The sequence below is a fragment of the Anticarsia gemmatalis genome, chromosome 1, assembly GCF_050436995.1.
Source record: "Anticarsia gemmatalis isolate Benzon Research Colony breed Stoneville strain chromosome 1, ilAntGemm2 primary, whole genome shotgun sequence".
NCBI lineage: Eukaryota > Metazoa > Arthropoda > Insecta > Lepidoptera > Erebidae > Anticarsia > Anticarsia gemmatalis.
Window position 1 is genome coordinate 4,617,542 of NC_134745.1, and position 22,730 is coordinate 4,640,271.

At 39.6% G+C, this 22,730-nt stretch overlaps 2 protein-coding genes across 3 annotated transcripts in view; one reads left to right on the forward strand and one right to left on the reverse strand.

Annotated features, from left to right (window-relative positions):
• The window catches only part of Utx (Utx histone demethylase), a 30,593-nt gene extending 15,548 nt beyond the window's left edge, over nucleotides 1-15,045 (forward strand). For both annotated transcript variants that reach the window (XM_076113936.1, XM_076113944.1), the window contains 8 exons: nucleotides 6,374-6,681; nucleotides 6,968-7,193; nucleotides 7,279-7,530; nucleotides 8,134-8,329; nucleotides 8,407-8,466; nucleotides 8,595-8,712; nucleotides 10,733-10,880; nucleotides 11,033-15,045. In XM_076113936.1, coding sequence (XP_075970051.1) covers nucleotides 6,374-6,681; nucleotides 6,968-7,193; nucleotides 7,279-7,530; nucleotides 8,134-8,329; nucleotides 8,407-8,466; nucleotides 8,595-8,712; nucleotides 10,733-10,880; nucleotides 11,033-12,605 — 2,881 coding nt within the window. In that variant the 3' untranslated portion in view covers nucleotides 12,606-15,045. The remainder of the gene's footprint in view (nucleotides 1-6,373; nucleotides 6,682-6,967; nucleotides 7,194-7,278; nucleotides 7,531-8,133; nucleotides 8,330-8,406; nucleotides 8,467-8,594; nucleotides 8,713-10,732; nucleotides 10,881-11,032) is intronic.
• A 124-nt stretch (nucleotides 15,046-15,169) lies between these two features.
• Nucleotides 15,170-22,687, reverse strand: Shc (SHC-adaptor protein). Its single transcript, XM_076113977.1, has 8 exons — nucleotides 22,305-22,687; nucleotides 21,829-21,899; nucleotides 20,883-21,281; nucleotides 18,551-18,721; nucleotides 17,950-18,050; nucleotides 17,393-17,568; nucleotides 16,829-16,951; nucleotides 15,170-16,708 (listed from the first exon to the last, which is right to left on the reverse strand). The coding sequence occupies exons 1-8, from the start codon at nucleotides 22,395-22,397 to the stop codon at nucleotides 16,574-16,576; spliced, it is 1,269 nt and encodes a 422-aa protein (XP_075970092.1). The 5' UTR covers nucleotides 22,398-22,687; the 3' UTR covers nucleotides 15,170-16,573.
• Between the last annotated feature and the right edge of the window lie 43 nt (nucleotides 22,688-22,730).

Genomic DNA, 22,730 nt, shown 5'->3' on the forward strand with positions numbered 1-22,730 from the left:
ACATCGCACGTATGTGCTACTGCCCTCGCTTTTGTCTGATGAACAATCTATGACGTCAACGATAAACCTTAAAATTTAGTTCTCAAGGGGTTCAACCCTTTTAAATCGTAATGTTAGGGATGGGGCACATTTTTAATACTGCTGCATGTAAATAAGTATTGTACTTGTTAGAACATTTGTCAAGCCGTGAATCGCATGGGGTTAGTTATCAAGGGCACTCCGCCGTTAGTAATGTAATAATAACGCGAAAGTCTGTCTTTTTTGTAGGGGTAAGCTCGCTTTGCCTGTGTGTGCCTTGTGATCGTCGGATGCAAACATCAAATACAGGTCCTACCAGTGGCGAAGGCTCCATACAACTCGATTCCTATCGGCTTCCCTTTCTGGACAGACTTAATATTAGTGTTAAATTAATTGTTTACTATTGCCAAATAAAACACAATTAATTAATAATCATCAATATTTAAACCGAAATCTTTAACTAGAATCATTAATCTAATCGAAACAGTACGAAAACGCCTACCCTTCAAAAATTACGCTCCGCTAAAAACGCAACGTGAAGTAATAATAATGAAATAAGCCGGAGGCGCTGACCGAGAATCTCGTACAATAAAATCTATGGCGGCGATGTCGCTTACGACCTTTTGGATCGCGCTTCGCACCGCGCTGCATAGTGGCGAGCAAGCCGGAGGAAGAGCGGGTTGCCTCGCGTTACAGCGCTCGCGCTGCGGCGGACACATGATCTTACGCATGTTTCTGTCGCGGTGCGAGCCGCGTGCAAGAGCGAGATGGAAAATATAAGCTAAACATCCTGCATAAGTATTAGTGGAACATGAAGTTTGACATTAGGTCATGTTTGTTTACTGTTTACATCTTTCGCGCGCTCTATAACAAATTAGAATATTTGTGTTTATTACTACATTATTCCTTGATAATTGTGTTTGTGCATAATTGTGAATGTATCAGTATATTAAACAGTAATTGTTTTGCATGTTTCTATTAGAGTAAATTTTCATTTTGTCAGATTTATAGGTTAAACTCATTACAATAAAAGTGTTCTGCGTTTATCCATAATGTGTTTGATATTTTATTGTTAATGAATACATTCTAAATTGCTTGTATAATAAGTAATTAAACAAACAGTGCGAGACAATCATCAATCGTTCGATATACGTTATCTTAAATATGTGCTGTTGTGTTACCTACGTGTTACTACTGAATATATAGTAACTTAATACAAAACAAGCATGATTAGGTAGCATGGTAAGTACCTATGTATTATTAGTCTGTAGAGAGAAATAAGATACTGTAGTCGAATGTAGATAATACTCTCATATTGTTATTATGCAGTAATACGCTACTTTTACGTCGGCATTCTTACGATGTACATAATATGTAGGTACTATACCTAGACAATGACTTATAGCTCCGGCTTACCTTTTGTAAAAAATGACCCTTCGCCACTGGGTCCTACAGTTCTATCAAGTACTTAATAAATCAATAGACTACGCGATTATTTACTTGCGTACTAATGTCACATTGTCATGAACTCAGAGTTAGTACCTATTCTACCATGCGTATTTATTAGTGAACAGTATACTTATATTGTTATTCTAATATAAACAGCTGATGTGGACATTAAGTAGGCACTTACATATATGTATTATACAACATGTGCAAATAAAACATTAACACGAGTAGTCGAGGCGAACCTGTTCGATAATGAAGTCGACGAGTCACATTATTTTGCCGAGGCAAGAACATCTGATTTTATGGATGTGCACGATGCGCTGTTGCACACCACGACAAGTGGACACGATGTGTGAGTGCAACTCGTCGTACAGCTGTGTCGATTCACTTCCGCATCCATGTCTTTGTATGTTTACGTGTTTTGTTTCTATATCCTATATTATACTTTTTGAAGCAAAATGTTGACGTAGCAGAACACATCACTGTTGATAAAATTGTGCTGATAAAACACTGGATTTTAAGTGCGTCTGGTATCAAAATTCCTATAACGACCCGGACTAAAATAATATAACAACCATCGATACCAATATGGAGGATAAATGTTTACCTATGAGGATCGTGTGTGCTAAATATACATAATAATGTAATTCGTACTATCGATATAATGTATGGTATTCCCACAAGAGCCTTGCATGCGTGTAGTCATAAATGTGTTCATAAGAATATAAATTGTGAACATAATGCTATAATACTATAAACTCTGGCCTAGGTCTCAGGTACCGTACGGATAGCCTCTAACTGCATGTTTCATAAATAGGTACCTACGCTAGCGCTTACAGTACCGTACCACAACGTTCTGAATAACAAGCTTATCTATCTATCTATACAGTATTTCTTACTATTCCTACTTTGGCATTGGAACGATAATGCCTTTTTTTTATTAGTATTGTATTCGCTGGTAAAATCGATAAGTAGCGGTAGTCTTATTTCACATCGCCCGACGTTTGATTATAAATTTAAACAAAATCCGCTATTCATATTATAAAAGCCACTAGTTCAATTACGAATTTAACATTTCGTTGGTCAATATTGTATAAGTACCTATTTACCATACATGTATATCTCATAGTAGGTATAAGTAGTAATGGTAGTTTGAATATAACATGAGCGTTCCACAATTCCACACCTATAAACACAGCTGCCCCACATTTTCATTTTGGCCTTAGAATAAAATAGAATTGGAAATGAATTGCTTTAACTTTATGAGCACTCAATTTCAATTTTGTGTAGTGAATTGCGCGGCTGTACTGAAAATAGCCGGCACATATCTGAAATATCGCGTTCATGAGATCATTTGTGAGTAGGTTACTGAATGTGTATAAGTGGTATCGAATGGGACGAAACTGGGTCAACTGGCATGACGCTAGCGATAAACGGGCCCTCGTTCATTATCATTTATGTGCACGGCGACACGTTCCTTTCCTAAACTAGCTGAACTTAATCCGTGCTCTAACTGAATGGCATTGGCAGCTTGCGAAACTACTTGGCTGGCGCTGCATTCCAAAATATATTCCGAATAACAAGATTTACTTACATTACGATCGAATTGTAAGTTAAGTCTTCATTCAGTCTAACTTGTATTCTGATCTCAGGCGCTACATATTGACAGTTATTGATCATTCACAAGTTGACATCTGCGATAAAGGAAGCAATAAAATCGTGTGTGTGTTAATGATACACGCATTCAATGCCATACGCACCTATACATACGGGTACTAATGTAGCGCATACAATTGCAGTTTGTGTTGCATTCAGTTGCCGTGGAGCCAAGGCCGTGATGCAATGAGTACAGTCAGGTGGATTGTACGTTTAAATGTTGAATGCACCGCATGATTGCGTCACTCGGTCACGAGTATTGAAAAATACCATGATATTTATTAATGGACTAAGAGCGCGGCCCTCGAAATGTAGCGTTTCCAAGAAATTTGCAGTTTTATTAGAAATGTTCAGTGCAACATCTAAATATAATTACTATTCTAGGAACTTACTCCAGCCAGACGAATAACATTGACCTAATTTCGCATCCACGTGTATGGCATTCAATGTAAAATCCCTCGTGAAAATGATATGAGCATTGCGCGTATGTTATGTTGTGTTGTGCTCGGGCTCGGTGGGTCCGTGGGAAAGTACTGCGGGTCCATTATGTGCATGGCGGATCACGTGTCGTGGCCGCCGCGCACCTAGCGACTACTTACTTCAGTTATGTAAAGTGAGTGCTATGACGAACGACGAATGAACTCTATAAATAGCGGTCGATCCGTCCTTGAGCCACGCTACTGTGCAGAACTAGGTCAAGCCAAGCTGCCTCACGCCAGTGTGTTCTCCTCACACTCACCATCACGCCCATAACCACGTGACCATTCGCCGACTGGCTGCGTCGGGAAATAACTGGACTACTACCCACATTCCACACTGACACTTCCTGGTTCATTCTTCAATTTTACAATTGCGCTAGACGAATATAACTATGGACGTCACTGGACAAACCTAGATTAACTCCTTAAATTTTATTCAATTCTGGTCATTGAAAACACAGATAGACGATAGAAATATTAATCTGGGCTTAGAAAATCAACACCGATAAATGCTCACCGAAATGTCTCAGCAGATGTTCATTCATTCAGCGAAGAAAAAAAATTTGAATAGATGCAAGAGATCCGTATGTATAAGTAGGGTTGTATACGATCCCCTTACCTGAGTGCACTGATAATGGCCAAGGTTGGGCCCAGGCAGGTAGCGAACCGGATTATAATCGATCCAGTCTTTTACTCAGGATGTTTATTCTACCATATGTACCTACCTCAATTTGAATGTTAACATATCTATAAATGCAGAAATACTGCGCACAAAACAGGAATTTGTTGAACAAAAAACCGAATCAGGGATTTTTTACATGAATACTTCTGCTTTATTTAACATGTTTACGCCACAAAACACATATTTGTATAAATACGCACATAGTATACCTTGTGTAAACAAACCAACTTTACTTCTGCTGAAAATGTTTAGGGATTTCGTATTCCTATATTCTTTGACCTAATAGAATATTGATAAAATTGTTTATTCGAACCTCTAAGATTTTAATAAATATCCAGTTTAAATCTATTGATATTACGTAGTTGATACTCGTACCTTTTATAGGGACAATGATATTTTATATAATACTATTTCATCGATGGTATCAATGTAAAATGTTCGTTTTATGTATAATGTATATGTTATACGGTATGTATTATCAGCGCTTGTGGGTGGGTGTGACGTAGTGAACCATAAACCAACTGGTGATATCGCACAAAGACCAAACTTTATCTTTGAATAGGGGCACACACACACAGTACGTACTGCGAGTGTTGGCTGTTATACAACGTTGGTTATCAATGTATTAAATACTATTTCCATAGTCTAAAGTGAAATTATGCCAACGTAATTTCGTTAATGACGTAAAATTACATTTTTTATCATTTCCGATGACCAAGTTTATCCAGTCAAGGTCGTTGCGTTGAATAATCTTGGCTTGAAATGTGATTCAATGTTTATGTTGCGTAAATTGAACTCCTGAATGCTATGTTATGATTCTCTGTTGAACCAAAGATCAAAAGTTATTACAAATTTAGGAAGCATTTCATTCATTACATTTTTGGATTGAAATGTTTCGTAAGTCCATTATAAATGTCAATCGACTTTAATAATGAACCTTTTACGAAATTTCTTCAACATTAGATCGTTGCGTGACAACTGACAATCATAGCTCATTCTATGGAACAATGAATATGAATAAGAATTCACGTTGAATATAATATTATTATGTATGTCGAGCATCGCCGTCGGCGACACGACCGCCGGTGAAAGCTCTCTATGGCTCACACACTGATGGTAAGCATGCGTGTGTGTATAATCGTCATTTAATTTTAGTCGGCGGCGGTACTGGGGCCGGGGTGAACACCGGACGGCACCTGTCTCGCTCCTTTGTTTCGGCTTACAAATGTCAGCGGAGGTCATCTAAATAAAGGCGTTATAGGCATCGGATTCGGACGGCGATCGCTGTCTAGACGTTGCGTTGCATCGTCCGATCGATTGCACGACCGAGCCTCAGACGGTCATCGACCCCGCGGGCGCATCGGTGACGTTACGCTCCGGTGATGCGCTCCTCAATAACCTTACGGATATTATAGTTCAATTCCGTGTTTTGTAATACTTACGCACCGAGAGGTTGATCCTCCCCGCATTCTTTGATTTGTTACTTTAAATGAAACACATTTCATGGCGCGTTTTACATTGCCTTGCTTGGGTACAATTATTTTATTACGTTAAAAAATATTATAGTATCTTCTACCTGAACATGATTTGAAGTTTTTCTCTGAAATAAGGCCCTCTTTATTGAATCCAATGAACATTTTATCGATTATAAAAAAACCTGACGGATCGTTTTGTAGTTGAAGATTCGACGTTTAGAACGACGAAGTAAAATGAAAGCAAAAAAAATCTTTTGTCAAGATCTTTGGTACGTTTAGTTTACAAAAATTAAAATTGGTAGCTAGGTACCATTTTTTTGGGTAATACACGTGCACTTAGGGGTGTTCTGATCATTGTCTTCGGTTGGTACTTTTATTAACTATTCGTCTGACCTTGTACGTCGGTCAAGTTCAGCTTGAAACGTTGATATTGTTTTCTAGTTGGTTCGCCCAATATAAAGTCCTCTTTATGCCTTTTTAAACATTAACTGTTGGGTTTATTACTAGCGATATTTTGTTTTCTCGAGGATTCTGGTAAACAATGCTGGTAATAAAAGTGTTGTCCGATTTCACAAAGTTTACGGCGAGCCTTTCGTTAACCTTTTTAATGGCAGGGCGACAAAGGCGTTGCAAATGGCGTTGTACGTGTCGCCTGGGTTTTCTCGGGCGGCGGACGCGCACCTGCGGCTGGCGCTCATGTTCAAGGCGCGCCGGCACTGGACCATTGCTGCGGTGCACTTCAGGCGAGCGCGACTCGCGCCGCACCAGGACGCTACCTTCACCCGCCTAGAACTCAGCTTCCACGCAGCACACCTTCTTGAAGCGAGAGGTCTGAGAAAAGCCGCGAGAGATGCTTACGAAAGACTGTTGAAGGAGCCACATTTGTCTTCTTCCTTGAAAGCTGATGTCTGTAGACAGTTAGGTGAGTAAACAGTAACAGAGTTATCATTAATTCAATAATCTCAGCCCTTTAGCTTCCCAAATTACCGCAGTAGAGAAATTGAGCGGTCAGTAAATAGGAAATGTAATTTATTTATGATAATTTCAAATTAATTATCACAACATTGGTTGCGTGCTGTTCTACCATACCGTTACATTACGTGAGAACTGTTTCACTTTCGCATTTTAACACGTACTTAACTTACACTCTAATCCTATTAATTACTGACTCAACACTGGAAGTTATAAAAAACGGGTTGTTTTCGTAGGTTGGTTGTACCATCGTTGCGTGTCGCTGGGCGAGCCTGCGGCACGTGCACGCGCAGCCATCTGGTGTCTCCAGCGTGCTGTTGCTGCTGAACCAGACTCTGGTGCTGGACTGTATCTCCTAGGAAGATGCTTTGCGGCTCAAGGCAAAGTTCATGACGCTTTTATTGCGTACAGAAACTCCGTTGAAAAATCCGAAGGCAACGCTGATACCTGGTGTTCTATAGGGTGAGAAATTGAAATGAAATGGTCTTATGATGCCTTTTTATATTTGTTTTTAGTTTGTATGACTTATAATTTTTTTTATCCGTAGTGTATTATACCAACAACAAAACCAGCCAATGGACGCTCTCCAAGCCTACATATGTGCGGTACAACTTGACAAAGGTCACTCTGCTGCGTGGACGAATTTGGGGAGTCTGTACGAAAGTTGTCAGATGCCCAAAGACGCGTTTGCATGTTACACGAATGGTGGAGCCGCCGCCACCGCTTGGGCGTTACGACAGAGACTCGAATTCCTTAAAGCGCATTTGGCTCACGCACCCATGCCCTCAGTTACTGGAAAGTAAGTTGGCCTAATCACTTATGAAACTATTTTATACAATACAATTTTGGCATATAAGTTGATAGTTTAAAAATGGTAAGACAGTCACTATATATACAGTACTAGCTGACCCGCGCAACTTCGCTTGCGTCACCTAAGAGAATGGGTCAAAATTTTCCCCGTTTTTGTAATATTTTTCGTTGCTACTCCGCTCCTAATGACCGTAGCGTGATGTTATATAACCTATAGCCTTCCTCGATAAATGGGCTATCTAACAGTGAAATAATTTTTCAAATCGGACCAGTAGTTCCTGAGATTAGCGCGTTCAAACAAACAAACAAACAAACAAACAAACAATCAAACAAACAAACTCTTCAGCTTTATTATATTAGTATAGATGGTATATGTACCATCGTACGTACCATACGTACATATACATGGTATCTAGCCCCATCAATTCTGTTGATTATAAAATTGAACCCCTTTTCCCTCAGCCGGCCTATACTAGTTGGCATGAATTCTAACAATCAGTGAGTATGCATTGTTTTAATATATGTGTAGGTAATGTTACATTAAAATCCTTGTTTATTTAATTTGCTCAACGTTGTTCGTCTTTCTTAACAGACGTCGTCAACTCCCTGCAATAGAAGAAGCGTGGAATCTTCCGATATCAGCGGAAATGTCATCTCGTGCTCCTAAGTCGGCACCCCCACCATACCCGGGCAAGCGGCCTGAAGACCCTCCCGCCTTGACTCATCATCAACTGCAAACATTACAGTATCTGCAGAAGAATTCACATAATCTGTCACAGCATCAACAAGTACAATCAAAATTATATATCTAATGACTTTATGTCGAACTACTATATGAAATACTTATGTGCTCTGTTCTTTCCAGGTTTTAATGCAACAGCTTCTATCGCAGTATCGTCTGGCTCAAGCGGCGAGAACGCGTGCGGTTTGTAGTCAACTTTCATTACCCCCTCCATCCCCCTATTTTAATGACCACGGCGGCAGGTCTAAGCTTGTGCAAGTAGGGCTCAGTCACAATAATATTCGGTTCTAATATGATTTGTATGTTGACAGGTGACGAAAAGCGAAGGTAGTAACGCGACCGGCGGCGACAATGCGGAGTCGCTCGCCGAAGATCTTTTGAAGAGGTTTTCTGACGCGCAACCGGATATCAAGAAGGAGCCCATTAGTGGTAAGTGCGCAAAGCAGTTTGTTTTCTTTCTTTATCTATTGTTTTAACCAAACCTTCCTCGGAAATAGCTTTAAATGTTGGCGAAAACCGTATGAAAAACCGTACTACAGATTTTGCGATTATTGCTTACACAAAGACACGACGGGCGACAAAAGTAAAGTCATAAACCATGTCTATACTCTGTAGGTATGGGTATCAGTCCAAATATGAAGCATTCTTATAACGTATCGTACATATTGATGCGGACCATTATACACACACACGACTTTGCGATGACAATTTAACGATCAACAAATTCAACTATAGAAAACAAAACACATTGTTTGTTTCATTGCCAGTTGTTAAAGAATTTGAAATTCGTGACTGAGATTGATAACCAATAGTTAAATGGTGGTTTAATCTTCAGTACTTTGTTGTTTTTTACTAATTTTTCTTTTCACGTGGTTTATTGCCGTAAAAACTTAGTAACAAGTATGTTGCATTAAATAAGTACATAGTGTGATGAGTAGCCATTAAACAATTTACATTAATTAAACATTATGCGGGCATTAATTCATGGCTGGTTGGCTATTGCAAAATGTTGGTTCATAAGTACCGTAGACATTTTATGAATTTGTTTTGAGTTATTATTTTAATTGATTAAACGATAAGAATAGTTAACAATGTATTTATAAACTCTAAAAGCGTGAAAATGTATATTTTTTGCATTTACTTACTATAAAAGCACAGTCTAAAAATAAAAATATGTCTGACAGTTTAGGGCGAACGCCTTATTTCCTGATTCCACTTTAGTCACAAGAATACAATATTGTTATTGTACCTATGAAATAATATAAAGACAAAAGCCATCTAAATACCGCACTGGATTACTCAAATAAAAAAGGGAACAAATCCCTAGATTTATGCAATACCCATAAACATAAATACACGTGGGTTATTAAACGAGGGAGAATGACGTTCTGTCTAAGCACGGAGCGGACAAAGCCACGACAACAAAAGGAACAGGTCCCATACAGTGATTGAGCGCTTTTGTGCACCTTTTATAATATCGCCAGCTTTTGTACACCGACATTAAAACCTCGTTATTCGCGAAAATAGAGAATATAATGTTGAGCGTTGTGGTTGATTTTGATTTTTATGTGTGGTGTTATACCTTTGTCTAAGTGTGGGATTTAAAATATGAATCTATAGCATCCAAAACTATTGAATTGATCTTAATACCTAAGCCATTGAAACCTTTGAGCTTTATTGTTTTTTTTTAGAGAGAATGCAAATGTGCGACAATGTAAGCGAAAATAAAATATAAACAATAATTAACTCTAAACCATTCAAGAATGTGATAGGTTTGTTGGAAACGTGTTACACGTGTAAGGAAAGGTGCTGTTAATATTTAATGGAGTCATGTCCAAGCATTTGTCTTACCTCAATTCATTTTAAATAACAGTATCCTCAATTAGTGATATTGGTGAACGTTTAAAAAAAGTGGCGCGGACATGATCTAAACATAGAGGATGGACGCAATTAACATTCTTGTCGAAAACTCATAATGCCAAGGTTTATTTACAATTTTTAAAACAAATTCATTACTGTCAGTGTCATTTCTTGACTCAGTGAAGTACTAAATAATTTCTTTAACTAAATGAAAAAAGGAGCACTTAAGCGTCTTCTATTCACAAAATAATCTAACTAAATGACTAAATATCCCGCGATACATCTGTGTTAAGAAGTACGCCATAATAAATATTTGCCACCCCTGCATTTCGTCCACCCTCGTGATGTGTACGCGTGTGTCGCATTTAGTAGCTCTCGTGTGGATGTTTTAGACGCTTTTTTTATGTCGCACATCGTCAAAATACGTAAATTGTATGATTGTATTGATTGTAAGTTTATTTATTAATATCACAATATATAAAATATTATGTAGGTGTCGCGACGTATATTTCTTGGTCGAAAAATACACCTTAGTCTTTCTCATTCATCTTTCGCGTAGCTATAACGTGATATGATATTTTCCTTACAGCGGAGGCTGCCAGTAGTACGACGAGTAACGAGGCAGTGCTAGGGGGCCGACAACCCGTCGTCAAGCTGGAGCCGCTCAAGACAGACCCCCTCAAGCCCGTTACCTTCCACATCGGTATGAGCTCTAAGCAAATACATGATGCGTGCAAGTAAGTATAGTATCGTGTATACTATTTTTATTTATTATTTGGCTTTTCCTTATCCATATTTTTTTCGGTATTTTTCTCTTTTTTTGCTATTGATCTTTTTCGTTGCGTCATTCGGCAATTAGCTCCATCTAAACATTAAACTATGTTTACAGGGAAAACGCTGGCCCACCCACAGCGTGGTCGGTGCTGGGAGACGGATGTGGCCCCCCCTCTCCACCACCGGTTCCTCCGCCGCGCTTGACGACTGAACAACTCGCTCCACCGGCGCCCTTCGTCTACGTAGAGTCTAAACGCGACGCGTTCTCACCACAATTGCAAGATTTTTGTTTGAAACACCCCATTGCCGTCGTTCGCGGTCTCACCGCCGCGCTCAAACTCGATCTCGGCCTCTTCTCTACTAAGACCCTCGTCGAAGCTTGGCCTGATCATGCAGTGGAAGTCAGGACTCAACTTATGCAGTCGGCCGACGAGAACTGGGACCCGACCGGACGGCGACGAGTATGGGCGTGTGCTTCCCATCGCTCCCACACCACAGTGCGCAAGTACGCACAGTACCAGGCAGGCTCGTTCCAGGAGTCTTTGCGGGAAGAACGCGAGCGCGGCGGAACCGCAGCCACCGCCGGCGGCGGCGCGCTCTCCGACTCGGACGGCCGGGAGTCCGGCTCCGGCCCGGTTAAGCGTCGCCGCGCCGCTCGCATGCTTCGTTTCGGAACCAACGTCGATCTCTCCGACGAGCGCAAGTGGCGCCCGCAGCTCACCGAACTTCAAAAGCTGCCGGCGTTCGCGCGCGTGGCGTCGGCCGCCAACATGCTGTCCCACGTGGGACACGTGATCCTCGGCATGAACACGGTGCAGTTGTACATGAAGGTGCCCGGCAGCCGCACGCCCGGCCACCAGGAGAACAACAACTTCTGCTCGATCAACATCAACATCGGGCCCGGCGACTGCGAGTGGTTCGGCGTGCCCGACGCGTACTGGGGCGGCGTGCGGGAGCTGTGCGAGCGCCACGGCCTGTCGTACCTGCACGGCTCGTGGTGGCCCGACCCCGAGGAGCTGCGCGCCCACGGCGTGCCCGTGTACCGCTTCACGCAGCGGCCCGGCGACCTCGTGTGGGTCAACGCCGGCTGCGTGCACTGGGTGCAGGCCACCGGCTGGTGCAACAATATCGCGTGGAACGTCGGGCCGCTCACCGCGCGCCAGTACTCGCTCGCGCTCGAGCGCTACGAGTGGAACAAGGTGCAGAACTTCAAGTCGATCGTGCCGATGGTGCACCTCACGTGGAACCTCGCGCGCAACATCCGCGTGTCGGACCCGCGCCTGCACCGCGCCATGCGCACGTGCCTGCTGCAGACGCTGCGCGCGGCCGCCGGCACGCTGGGCGCCGTGCGCGCGCGCCACGTGCCCGTGCGCTTCCACGGGCGCGCGCGCGGCGAGGCCTCGCACTACTGCGGCGCGTGCGAGCGCGAGGTGTGGCACGCGCTGCTGGTGCGCGAGCACGAGCGGCGCCACGTGGTGCACTGCCTGGCCTGCGCGCGCCGCGCCTCGCCCACGCTGGCCGGCTTCCTGTGCCTGGAGGAGCACCACATGGACGAGCTGGCGCAGGTGTACGACGCCTTCACGCTGCACCGGCCCGCGCCGCCGCCGCTGTCGGCCGCGCTGCCGGCGCTGACGGCGCCGCTGGGCGCGCCGCCCGCGCCGCCGGCGCTCGTGCCGACGCCGGACTGAGCCGGCGCGCCGCCGGGTCCGGAGGGACGACGTACAGTCAGCACCAAAAGTCGATGAACAGAATCAACTTAACAAAACACCTGTTCACAATAAAATGCCATAAGTTATAGTCGCAACTAGGAAACAAAATAGCCTGTACACAAGAAATTTACAAAATTCGTTGAACACGAGTATTTCAAAAGTATCTGTACACTAGTATTCCTAAAGTTGCTGTACACCAACAATCCAAATGTCGCTGAACATCATTGTATCAAAAGTCACTAAGCAGCAGTAAAGACAAAATTATTAGTATATTTTGAACATTGCCGTGTGTTAATCTACTTTTGTCGCTTATGTTGTTCAGCTACTTTTGTGACAGTGCTTGCTTAACCTTAATAATGTATGTTAACACGTTAGTATCTATTTCAATACTTATTCACAAAACAATTATATTTTATTGTCAGTAATCATATTAATCTATAATATGAAACATAACATAAACATAACTCTAATGAAATAAGGTTAACAAAGTATATTTTTAACGTTGCCGTGTGTTAATCTAGAACAAAGTATTTGGTACTGAAGAAAAGTATGATTTATTAAAAGCACAATCAAAAATTCAAATGAAAATATTTTAGATATTATAATATAAATCTTAATGCAAAATCAAAAATTTTATTGAAAAATAAGAATTAATAGCGGGTATGGCCTTCATTCGCGTCTATTACTGCCTGGAGCCGTTCGCGCATATTACCCATCATATTTTGACAAATATTTTGGCCCCTAAATCTCTCCCAAGTCTGTTGCATGAGCTATTAGATTAATATGATTACTGACAATAAAATATAATTGTTTTGTGAATAAGTATTGAAATAGATACTAACGTGTTAACATACATTATTAAGGTTAAGCAAGCACTGTCACAAAAGTAGCTGAACAACATAAGCGACAAAAGTAGATTAACACACGGCAATGTTCAAAATATACTAATAATTTTGTCTTTACTGCTGCTTAGTGACTTTTGATACAATGATGTTCAGCGACATTTGGATTGTTGGTGTACAGCAACTTTAGGAATACTAGTGTACAGATACTTTTGAAATACTCGTGTTCAACGAATTTTGTAAATTTCTGGTGTACAGGCTATTTTGTTTCCTAGTTGCGACTATAACTTATGGCATTTTATTGTGAACAGGTGTTTTGTTAAGTTGATTCTGTTCATCGACTTTTGGTGCTGACTGTACCTGTATTTATTTTGTGTGAGAGTGTATGATAGTTTTGTTTCCGACGAGGTCGAGTGCCGAGGTCCTCGGTCCCGGCGCGAGGTGTCGGCGCCCCGCCCGGACCGCTCCCCGCGATTTCCCAGTATTAGAAGCTAGCTAGGTCCCCTGAGCGTAGGTAGGCGGCGACGACGACGTCGCGTTTGACCAAGTGAAATTGTAACGATAGCTCGTGATCTATTTTTACTAAGAAGCGCCTGAATTTAAAATTGTTATGCGACGACGTCTCTAGAATATTTTTGGTGATAAAATGTAATTTTGTAATACGGTAACTTTTACAGTTTTACACGCTCCTCGATCACTTTTGTAATTGTGCGAGATATTGATATAAGAAGTCAATTGTCGGCGCGGTTGCCGATGTTCTAGAAGTACGTGTAGGTGTATGTATCGGGCGCGGGCGACCTCCGGGTGCACGTGCGGGGTAGACGGTGTCGGGGATGTGGCAGGTTCCGCTGGAGTAGAGGTCGGCCCGCTGAGGTCTCAAGTGCTCACGTGTTCACCATGATATAAATGTGTTATTTTTGTATAGAGGCATATTTATTTATTTTTATTGTACTGTGACTTTAGTTTGATTTTTCTAGACAGTCTTTAGCGAATAGTAGTATTTAAGTGTAATTGCACGGAAAAGAGACCCTACGTTTTAGCAGGGTCTGGCGAATAGTGCTGCAATGTCCCAAAGAATGTTATAATGTACTTGTGTAGGCAACTTGAAATTGTGCGATCGAATACTGATTAATATTCCGACGTTTAAATTGAATATTTGACACATTTGGGATCTGACATTAAATTAAATTTATTAGAATGCGTTGACTTATTGTTTGATAATTGGACTGTATCAAAATTAGGCTTAATTAAATTGTTTCTTGGATCGATGTAAAATTAGGAAGGATTAGGCAAGTAAGCTCAGGGTTGGCAGTACTGCAGGACGACTCGCCTTTGACACTTGTCTGTTTGTTGTTTCTCTTGGAGTTTTATTGATATGTTGTAAGATTTCAATGTTGACTGTATTATTTGAAGTGTCAAAGGCGAGTGGAGCGATGTGGATATGGAAGTGTTGGTCGGATTATGTATAGCGTATGCCGAAATATTTATAAGTAATAAATAATAACACCACTGCCATGTATGACCTTACTGTTTATACTGTAAAATACAATTTTTAATAAAGAAATTTAAGAACTTCACTCGGATCTTTTTCTTTCATTTTCCCAATCTGTGATTATATTATGCATACCATAAAAAATGGTTTTCTGTACCCTGACGAAGGTAGTCGCTTGAAGTGAGAGATAATCAGAAATAAATTAAATGTTGATTTTCCAAAATAGTTTATTTAGATCACATTAATATTTTAAATACATCACTTTTAATAATAATGATAGTTTGATAACATATTTCCATAAACTATATTTTATGATGATGTAACATTGCTTAGATGTCAATGGTGTGTTGCATCGCACTAAGTTCTATACAGTGCAATAGATAAATCGTAAGTGCTGAGAGAATAGTTACACACTTGCTTAAAAGTAAGCTACCTTCAAATCCCAGTCTTGTTTTTAACCATCGGCGAGTGTAAACCTTGCTTTCCTTATTGTATCTACTACTGATAAAGGTCTCTGGCTTTATTTGTCGGAGGTGTGGAAATAGTTATTACCAATTTTGATATAAAGATGTTGTATTTCTCATTTTATTCTTAAAAAACTTTCTTAAACTTATCAATGTAAAACTAGATTATAGATGGCCAATCACATGTCTTCACATATTGATTAAAAATGAACATTGTAAAGAAAAAATACACGCCTTATATACCGCAATGATAACAATTACATGGGTTCCCACGCCACGAGTAATCTGTTGATCTATAAAACTAGGGACATTACATTTATGTAGTACCCCAGAATATTTTGTTTTCTACATCACCGACAAGTCAAGCAGAGACTACATACATTACTCTCACACTGAGAGTTACATTTAAAGCATTCATAATTTTATCACTAAACTCTGTAAAGGATTCGAGTCTAAAATAACAGTCTTAAAGTAGTCTACGATTCATAGATGATCTTGTGATGATTTATTTACAATTATATTTTATAATGTTACACTGCTAACATTTAAAATTATTTAAGTAAGCCATTATAGCACCTATATGTTATTTATTATAAACATACAAATTTTAATTATGATGAAGAGAGCGCTTTATAAATCTGTGCTGAGAAGGACACGGCGGCATGTAATATAAATGATTTTTAGCAAAATACATTTAATATAAAAATAAGTCTCCTGTGTCTCGACTACTGTTTGGCATTGTCAATTGCACAGCAACATTATACGTATTAACATTAAAATATAAACTAATCTCATGCTTAAACACACTAAAACATGATAGTGGCCTTCACTCTTAAATAAAGATTTGGTGAAGACTAGTATTATACATAATAAAAATATATTTTATTGCAAAAATCACATATTCTGCGACATAATTCCAACCAAATCGAAACATGCCTTTGGTACCGACTCCTTTTATATACTGTAAAGCGGATTAAACAATAAATGCACGTATATAACAAATGATGGAAGAAGAGATTCCTGTAATATTATTATTATATTGGGTCAAGTAAAATAAACTGTTTATAAAGTTTGTCAAAGTGATGGGGCTCATCGCTTAGCAGTGGTAAAACAACGTGGTAATACGGAGTGTATTACGGCGGTTAGTTTTCACGCCGTGTCACCGCGTAGCACAGGCTTGCGCAACAACAGCGCCGAGTCCGCCGACACTATGGGTAGTTCGTTGCTGCAGTGGTACTTGATCAAATGAGGAACACTCTCGAATACGCGGTCTTTCGTTCGCACCTGGAGAAACAATAAAAGTTAACATTCATGTAAACAATATCTGAGCGTAATTTTAAAGCAATCTAAAATTCTGTATGCTTATAAAAATATTGTAATGATTATCCGGTAAAAACTACTTACAACTCCTTTAGGGTCGACGAGTAGCAAATGTTTGTGCGTGCCGCGCCTCGCGCCCGTCAACACGAACTGTCCCGGACACGCCGCTGACTCACGCACCAGGAACTCGCCATCTTCTACTACTAACTGTAACAAAATCGTCATTTATTAGTAACGCTTCAAATAACAACCTATTTGGACTGGGGCCTATCATCAGCTAAACATGGGTAGAAATCCTTCGGCACATTTACGTGCTGAATTCAATTATTCATGAGAACTACCACTGCCATGCTTGGATGTACTTAAGAATGTCACCGTATTAGTCTGATCTATAGCTCGAATGTACCTGATGTTAAGGCAATATGGCGGGGTTTTGCGGGGTTTTTACTATGGACGTCTCTTCATTACTAAGGATTCCTTAGTTTTTCTTTACGCTGCTGAAGACGTTCGAGATATCCTAAGTCGTTATAAGGTACGCTTTGTAGTTCTCAAGACTTGCAGAGTAAACCAATATACCGTATATCTTGGCAGTCTCAACCTGCTATACCTTCAACAACCCAATATGTGCGGATATATGGTCGATCGTACCTTCTCAGCAGTAGTCCTAGAGATGGGTCCATGGAACCAGGGCTCGTGCGCCAGTAGCTCGGCCTGCGCGTGCTGCGACAGTGGCGCGTGACTGTGCGCCGCCTCACATGCGGAGGATGCCGTGGACGAGGAAGACGCTGCTGATGATGATGTTATAGGTGCCGCCGTGAATGGCTCTGTTGATGGACAGAAAAGTATTTAGTTTTGTGTGTGTGTTCACTTATGTAAATAGAATCATAATTACTTACTACTTGATTTGAAAAGACTAGGCGATCTACAATATAGACTGGAATCTCGCGTTACTTTAACCCCGGGATCAGATTTTAACTATTTTAGTACAATAGAAAGAAACAAAGCAAGTCAGAAACATCGTTGTTTTTAAGAAACGCAATCCGCTAAACCGAATTCCATGGATTTGTAAATAACTTGCCTCGGTTTGCCTTCAAGTTCAAAGCTATTTCTTTGATTGTTATTACAGTAGTAATCAAGCCTTCATCTCTCTTGCGAAAGATATTCTAACGCTTTTTTGGGGGAATTTAAGTTTAACAGATTCTTACGCATGTCAAAGATGTCGGTGTGATGATTGGGCAGCAGTGCGGTGGGTGGCGTGCGCGGCGGCGGAGTCTGGTTCACATAGTGCCTCACGCTCTCCTCACAACTAGAATAAAAATAAATTATAAAATTCATGTAAAAGACCTAGTACTGAGTACTGAATGGCCGGTATATTCATCACATTTATAATTAAATTTTAATAAGTATTTTTACATATATTTCACTAAGACTTTCCGCATAGTAACATGGTTTTGAATTGAGACCGCGTACGACGTAAGGAGGATGTAGTAAATATTGTTTATCTTTTAAAAAATATTCTTTCCAAATATACAGGACAACAACATAATAATTTTTTGAAATAAAATAAAGCCTAAAATCAAATGCTTTCTCTTTATTACATTAGTTTATAAATGCCAGACTTTACTTTTTCATGTCATTAATTTCATTTCATTTTGAGTGACAACATCCGCAGCACTAAGCATTACTCTTGTGTCGCGTGTCTTTTTAAACATAAAAACGACGGACACAAAGTACAACCAAACTCGAAACAATTATTTGTGGATCGCTATTCACGCGAGAATTTCGATTTTAAACTGAGTTACTTACGAAGATATAGGTGCAAGAGATCCGAGTGGTGGCGGCGGCGGGTGTCTGTACCCATGCACGTTCTCGGGCGGCGACTTGTCGGGCATGTCGTTGTAGTACTCGCGGTCTTCGGGGCCCGGCACCTGCGAGCTAGAGCTCTCGCATAATGCGCGCGACCCGTTTAGGTTTAACCTGCAAGAATTCAAAAATATATGCTCAGGTAAATGTATCGAGATGGAAATCCAAAATTAAATGGCAAAAATACTTTTGTGTTACTCAAAGATCTAGGTATACTTTAGGTTATAGTAGAACATGAAATGCTTCGAGCGCAGGCACAAAATGCTAAAAAAAGTATTTGTTCTGGAGTTTGTTCTGATTAATACATTTTTAGAATCAGTTCTAAGAAGAAATAATAAGTAAAAAATACACCACAAAATTACTACAGTAATGATTCTTAAAGCATAATGTCCTCCTAGCCGATATACGGCTACGGCGGTCAGTTTTATTGAAACTGGCCATCTGTGCAGGACTTTGTTTATAGTGTCCAAGTGTGTGCACAATACACAGGTACACTCTCTATTCCATCACTCTCATAGTTTGGTGGGACGGATAACCGACACGACCCGTTAGAGGTCAGGCGCAGGACCGACGGCTTTACGTGCTCTCCGAGGCACGGAGGTCATCGACCTCAACTTCCTAACTCCGGGGAATCTCTAAGAAATTCTTAACAGAAAATCTCAGAAAAGACTTTTTTTGGCCCGACCCAGGATTCGAACCCCAGACCTCTCGCACCGCAGTCGCATATACTACCGACCGCGCCACAGAGACTTATTGTATAAAAAGTAATTAGATTTAAGGCAACAAAGCATTTCAACAGTATTTTTATTCATAATATTAAAGCCTATTCTACCTGCACTAATGGATGAATCAATCAGGTCGGATCCGCGTATACATTTCAAATTGAATGTAGTATCTACTGAAACTATGACTCACTGTCTGGTCCATTGATCTAATTGCATTCAATGTTTTGATTCAGTTCAATGTATTGTGTAACTATGTAATATATTACATTGTAAATTAATTGGCGAATGAAACCAGAGGTCATAAATCTTATAGCTCATTCCAACTGGTGGTAATCTCATTTATCGTACTATCGGCTATCACAAGGGTTATTTTTCTTGTTTTCTCTTATGTTGTAAAAAGATTGATCTGATGTTTTCACAACAGGCCGCCTACCCATCATCAACCCGCCTCAGGAATAACGACTATCATAAGCGTCAACATTTAATAAATTAATTGAAAAATAATATGTATCTAAATTCCTAACAATATACTTGAAAAATCCGCCTCCAACCAGTAAAGATATCTGTTCAGAACTCAATGGGTACATTGTAATGCTAAATGAAATGTACTTAATATAATATTTTTGTTAGATACATATAAAATGTTATAACAATGGACATTGTTACATGAACAATTGACTAGATTTAATAAAATCAAATATTCTCAAATACATATGTATTATATATTATGTAATCAATGAATTGAAAGACTATTATAATGCATAAATCACTAGCAATACTTAATAGTAAATCTTTCCCTACATAGTTTTTCCTTACATAAAAGGGTATTATGACTGGCTTGTATTTCTCTCTTTTCTCACAAATCTTTGGTAGAAAATCAAGTATACACATATGGGCATATTGTTGACTTTATAACAGTCTGTATCCGTCCCAAACTTCTGAGAAATGTTTGTTCACAATTTAGCAGTGATGACCAATGCACTGGCCAAGCAATATGAATCATCACACATTTCCTTAAAGACGCCTATGTTTAGTCACCTACTATCACAATTCAAACTAAATATAGTATCAATCACAATGCATGAGTAAACATTGCAAAACTTTACTTGCACTAAACGTAAATGTGTGTTAGATTGTCCTTATTTTTTCATGTCATATCAGTTTTACAAACCACTGATACGAAATTAATTATGAGCGTCATTATGTTATGATAATACAGGAAAATCTGTATTTTATATTTCCTAGTTACATATTTTTATTTTCAGAAAATGTGTGAATTACCCATTCCTGGATTGTATTACAGGAAATATGTTATACATAGCAACAATGACGTGATTGTCAATCATTAACCACTGTAGAAACCACAGGGCAAAAAGTTTATCACACTGCTAATATTTTATGTTAACAAATGAAGTCAGTCAAACTGCATAACTATGATATTAAGGTTATCCTGCCCTATATCAATCGCATAATTAAGGTAGGTGTTTCTCACAACATGGTAATGTTAAAAGGGCCTATTAATGCTTCAGGAAAATTGACAAAAGACTTACGTAGAGGGTTTCGTTAAGAATTCCTTGAAGCGGAGTTCAAAAGCCTGTCCTATAGTTGCTATGACGTCTTGCGCCAATCTGCCGCCACATTCCAATATGTAGCACGCTCTCCATTCCGGTGGCGGTGCGGACTTTGCGACATATGCAACAAAGTCCAAGGAGTCTGTGTCACCGCCTGAGGCGAATGACACGCGGGGCATATCGTGACGGGCTATCGTATCTCCGCCCTCAAGAGCAGCTAGAGTGATCGCTTTAGAAGATATAGTGAGCGCAACGTTTGCCCCGGAATGTGCCATCCGTGGTCGAGCAGCGAGCGCCCGCACTGCATCTTGACATACTCTTCGTTTTTTGTCTGCTGATCGAAGTCCAGCTGCAGCACATACTCTTGCAATGCATTCTCTGAAAAATTAAAAAAAATCTTAAATACTTACTTAAGAAACAAAATAAGTGTAAATGTTCTTTTGGTCAATGCCGTTAGGAACTGATGGTTATTATGATACTGATTGAAAAGTAGAATAATAGTAAAGTGTAACAAATTACTATTGTCAAAGTTACACAGTAGAAATATTGAGAGTTTTGTTATATAAATATTGGAACAGATTAACTTTCATTTATAACCTTGTTTTATTATATAAAGGTAAGAGAGAGGATACTTTTAAATTGGAAAAGGACCAAATCTTCATAATATTGATCTTTATAGAATATTTTATTGGTGTATGGTTTTGTGAATTAAAGACATTAACAATATTCCATGACTCAAAGTTTCCAATGTAAGAATTCATATTTCCCTTGAAGTAAGTGTAAGGTTGATATGACCTTCAATAATGTGTAACAATAGTGTAACCACAATGTGACAAGTACACTAATGGTAGACATTTTACTTGCATGATTTACACATGTTTGAATAATCATAGAAATATGCTGCAGAATATAAATGTTAACTTACTTTGCTACTTGAGATCTTGTATCAAAGTCTAGTTTCTTCATAGATGTGAGGATCTCCATACAGCCAATATACTGAAATTTATTAATTACTTAATTAATTTATTCATCTAATATTTAATGAAGTTAAATTTTATGCTATGTTAATCAGTCCATGCGATCAGTGTGTTGTGTGTACACTCAGTTGGTGACATTGAAATAATCATAACAATACAGGTAACGAACAACAACACAGTTTCATGTTACATTTTGTGTTGATGATTGTGAAACATTTCAGATGAATTCTTTAGTACAGGTTTATAATGTTCATGTTTAGAGAGATAAGATGTGGATTTATACATCTCTATAACAAGTGGGCAGCTAAGTCTCTGCCTGTCATGTTGTTTAGAACAACACAGCAGCATTAATTTGCATTACTAAGGATTTCCTGTCGTGACGAATATAATGCCAGTAAAAATGCAAGTAACACAGGATGCTTACCCTGACTGCATACGTGATTCCATCGCTCGCGAGCACTGAGTCGGGATGAAGCCAGCCGCGCGCCGGCTTCGCAACAAATGCGCTATCCGTCATCTCGCACACCAATATCGCACTGCGACTCACGAACAAATGCTATTCTTCACACTTCACCTACTTTCAGTTATTTAAAAGGCGCTTTCATTGTGATTCAAGTGATTAATTCGCCAATGTCGATGTAAGTCAACACTTTATTACAAAAGTTTATACGCTAACAACAAATGCTAATTACTTACTAGGTACTATAATTAACTGTTCAATTTTTATCACTTCTAGTAAATGAGTAAAAGCGTGGGAAGCTAATACAATAATAAAATAAAAACTACATCATTTTTATCAGCGAACAAAGTTACAACTTTTTTGACATAAGTGAATGATGTGAATGATATC

Excerpts from the sequence above, each read along its gene's own strand:
- Shc (XM_076113977.1), bottom strand. The coding sequence starts at position 22,397 with ATGACGGATAGCGCATTTGTTGCGAAGCCGGCGCGCGGCTGGCTTCAT. Across the intron at positions 21,900-22,304 it reads GAATCACGTATGCAGTCAGG|TATATTGGCTGTATGGAGAT; the intron begins GTAAGCATCCTG and ends AATAAATTTCAG. Across the intron at positions 17,569-17,949 it reads CACCGACATCTTTGACATGC|AGCCATTCACGGCGGCACCT; the intron begins GTAAGAATCTGT and ends GTCCATCAACAG.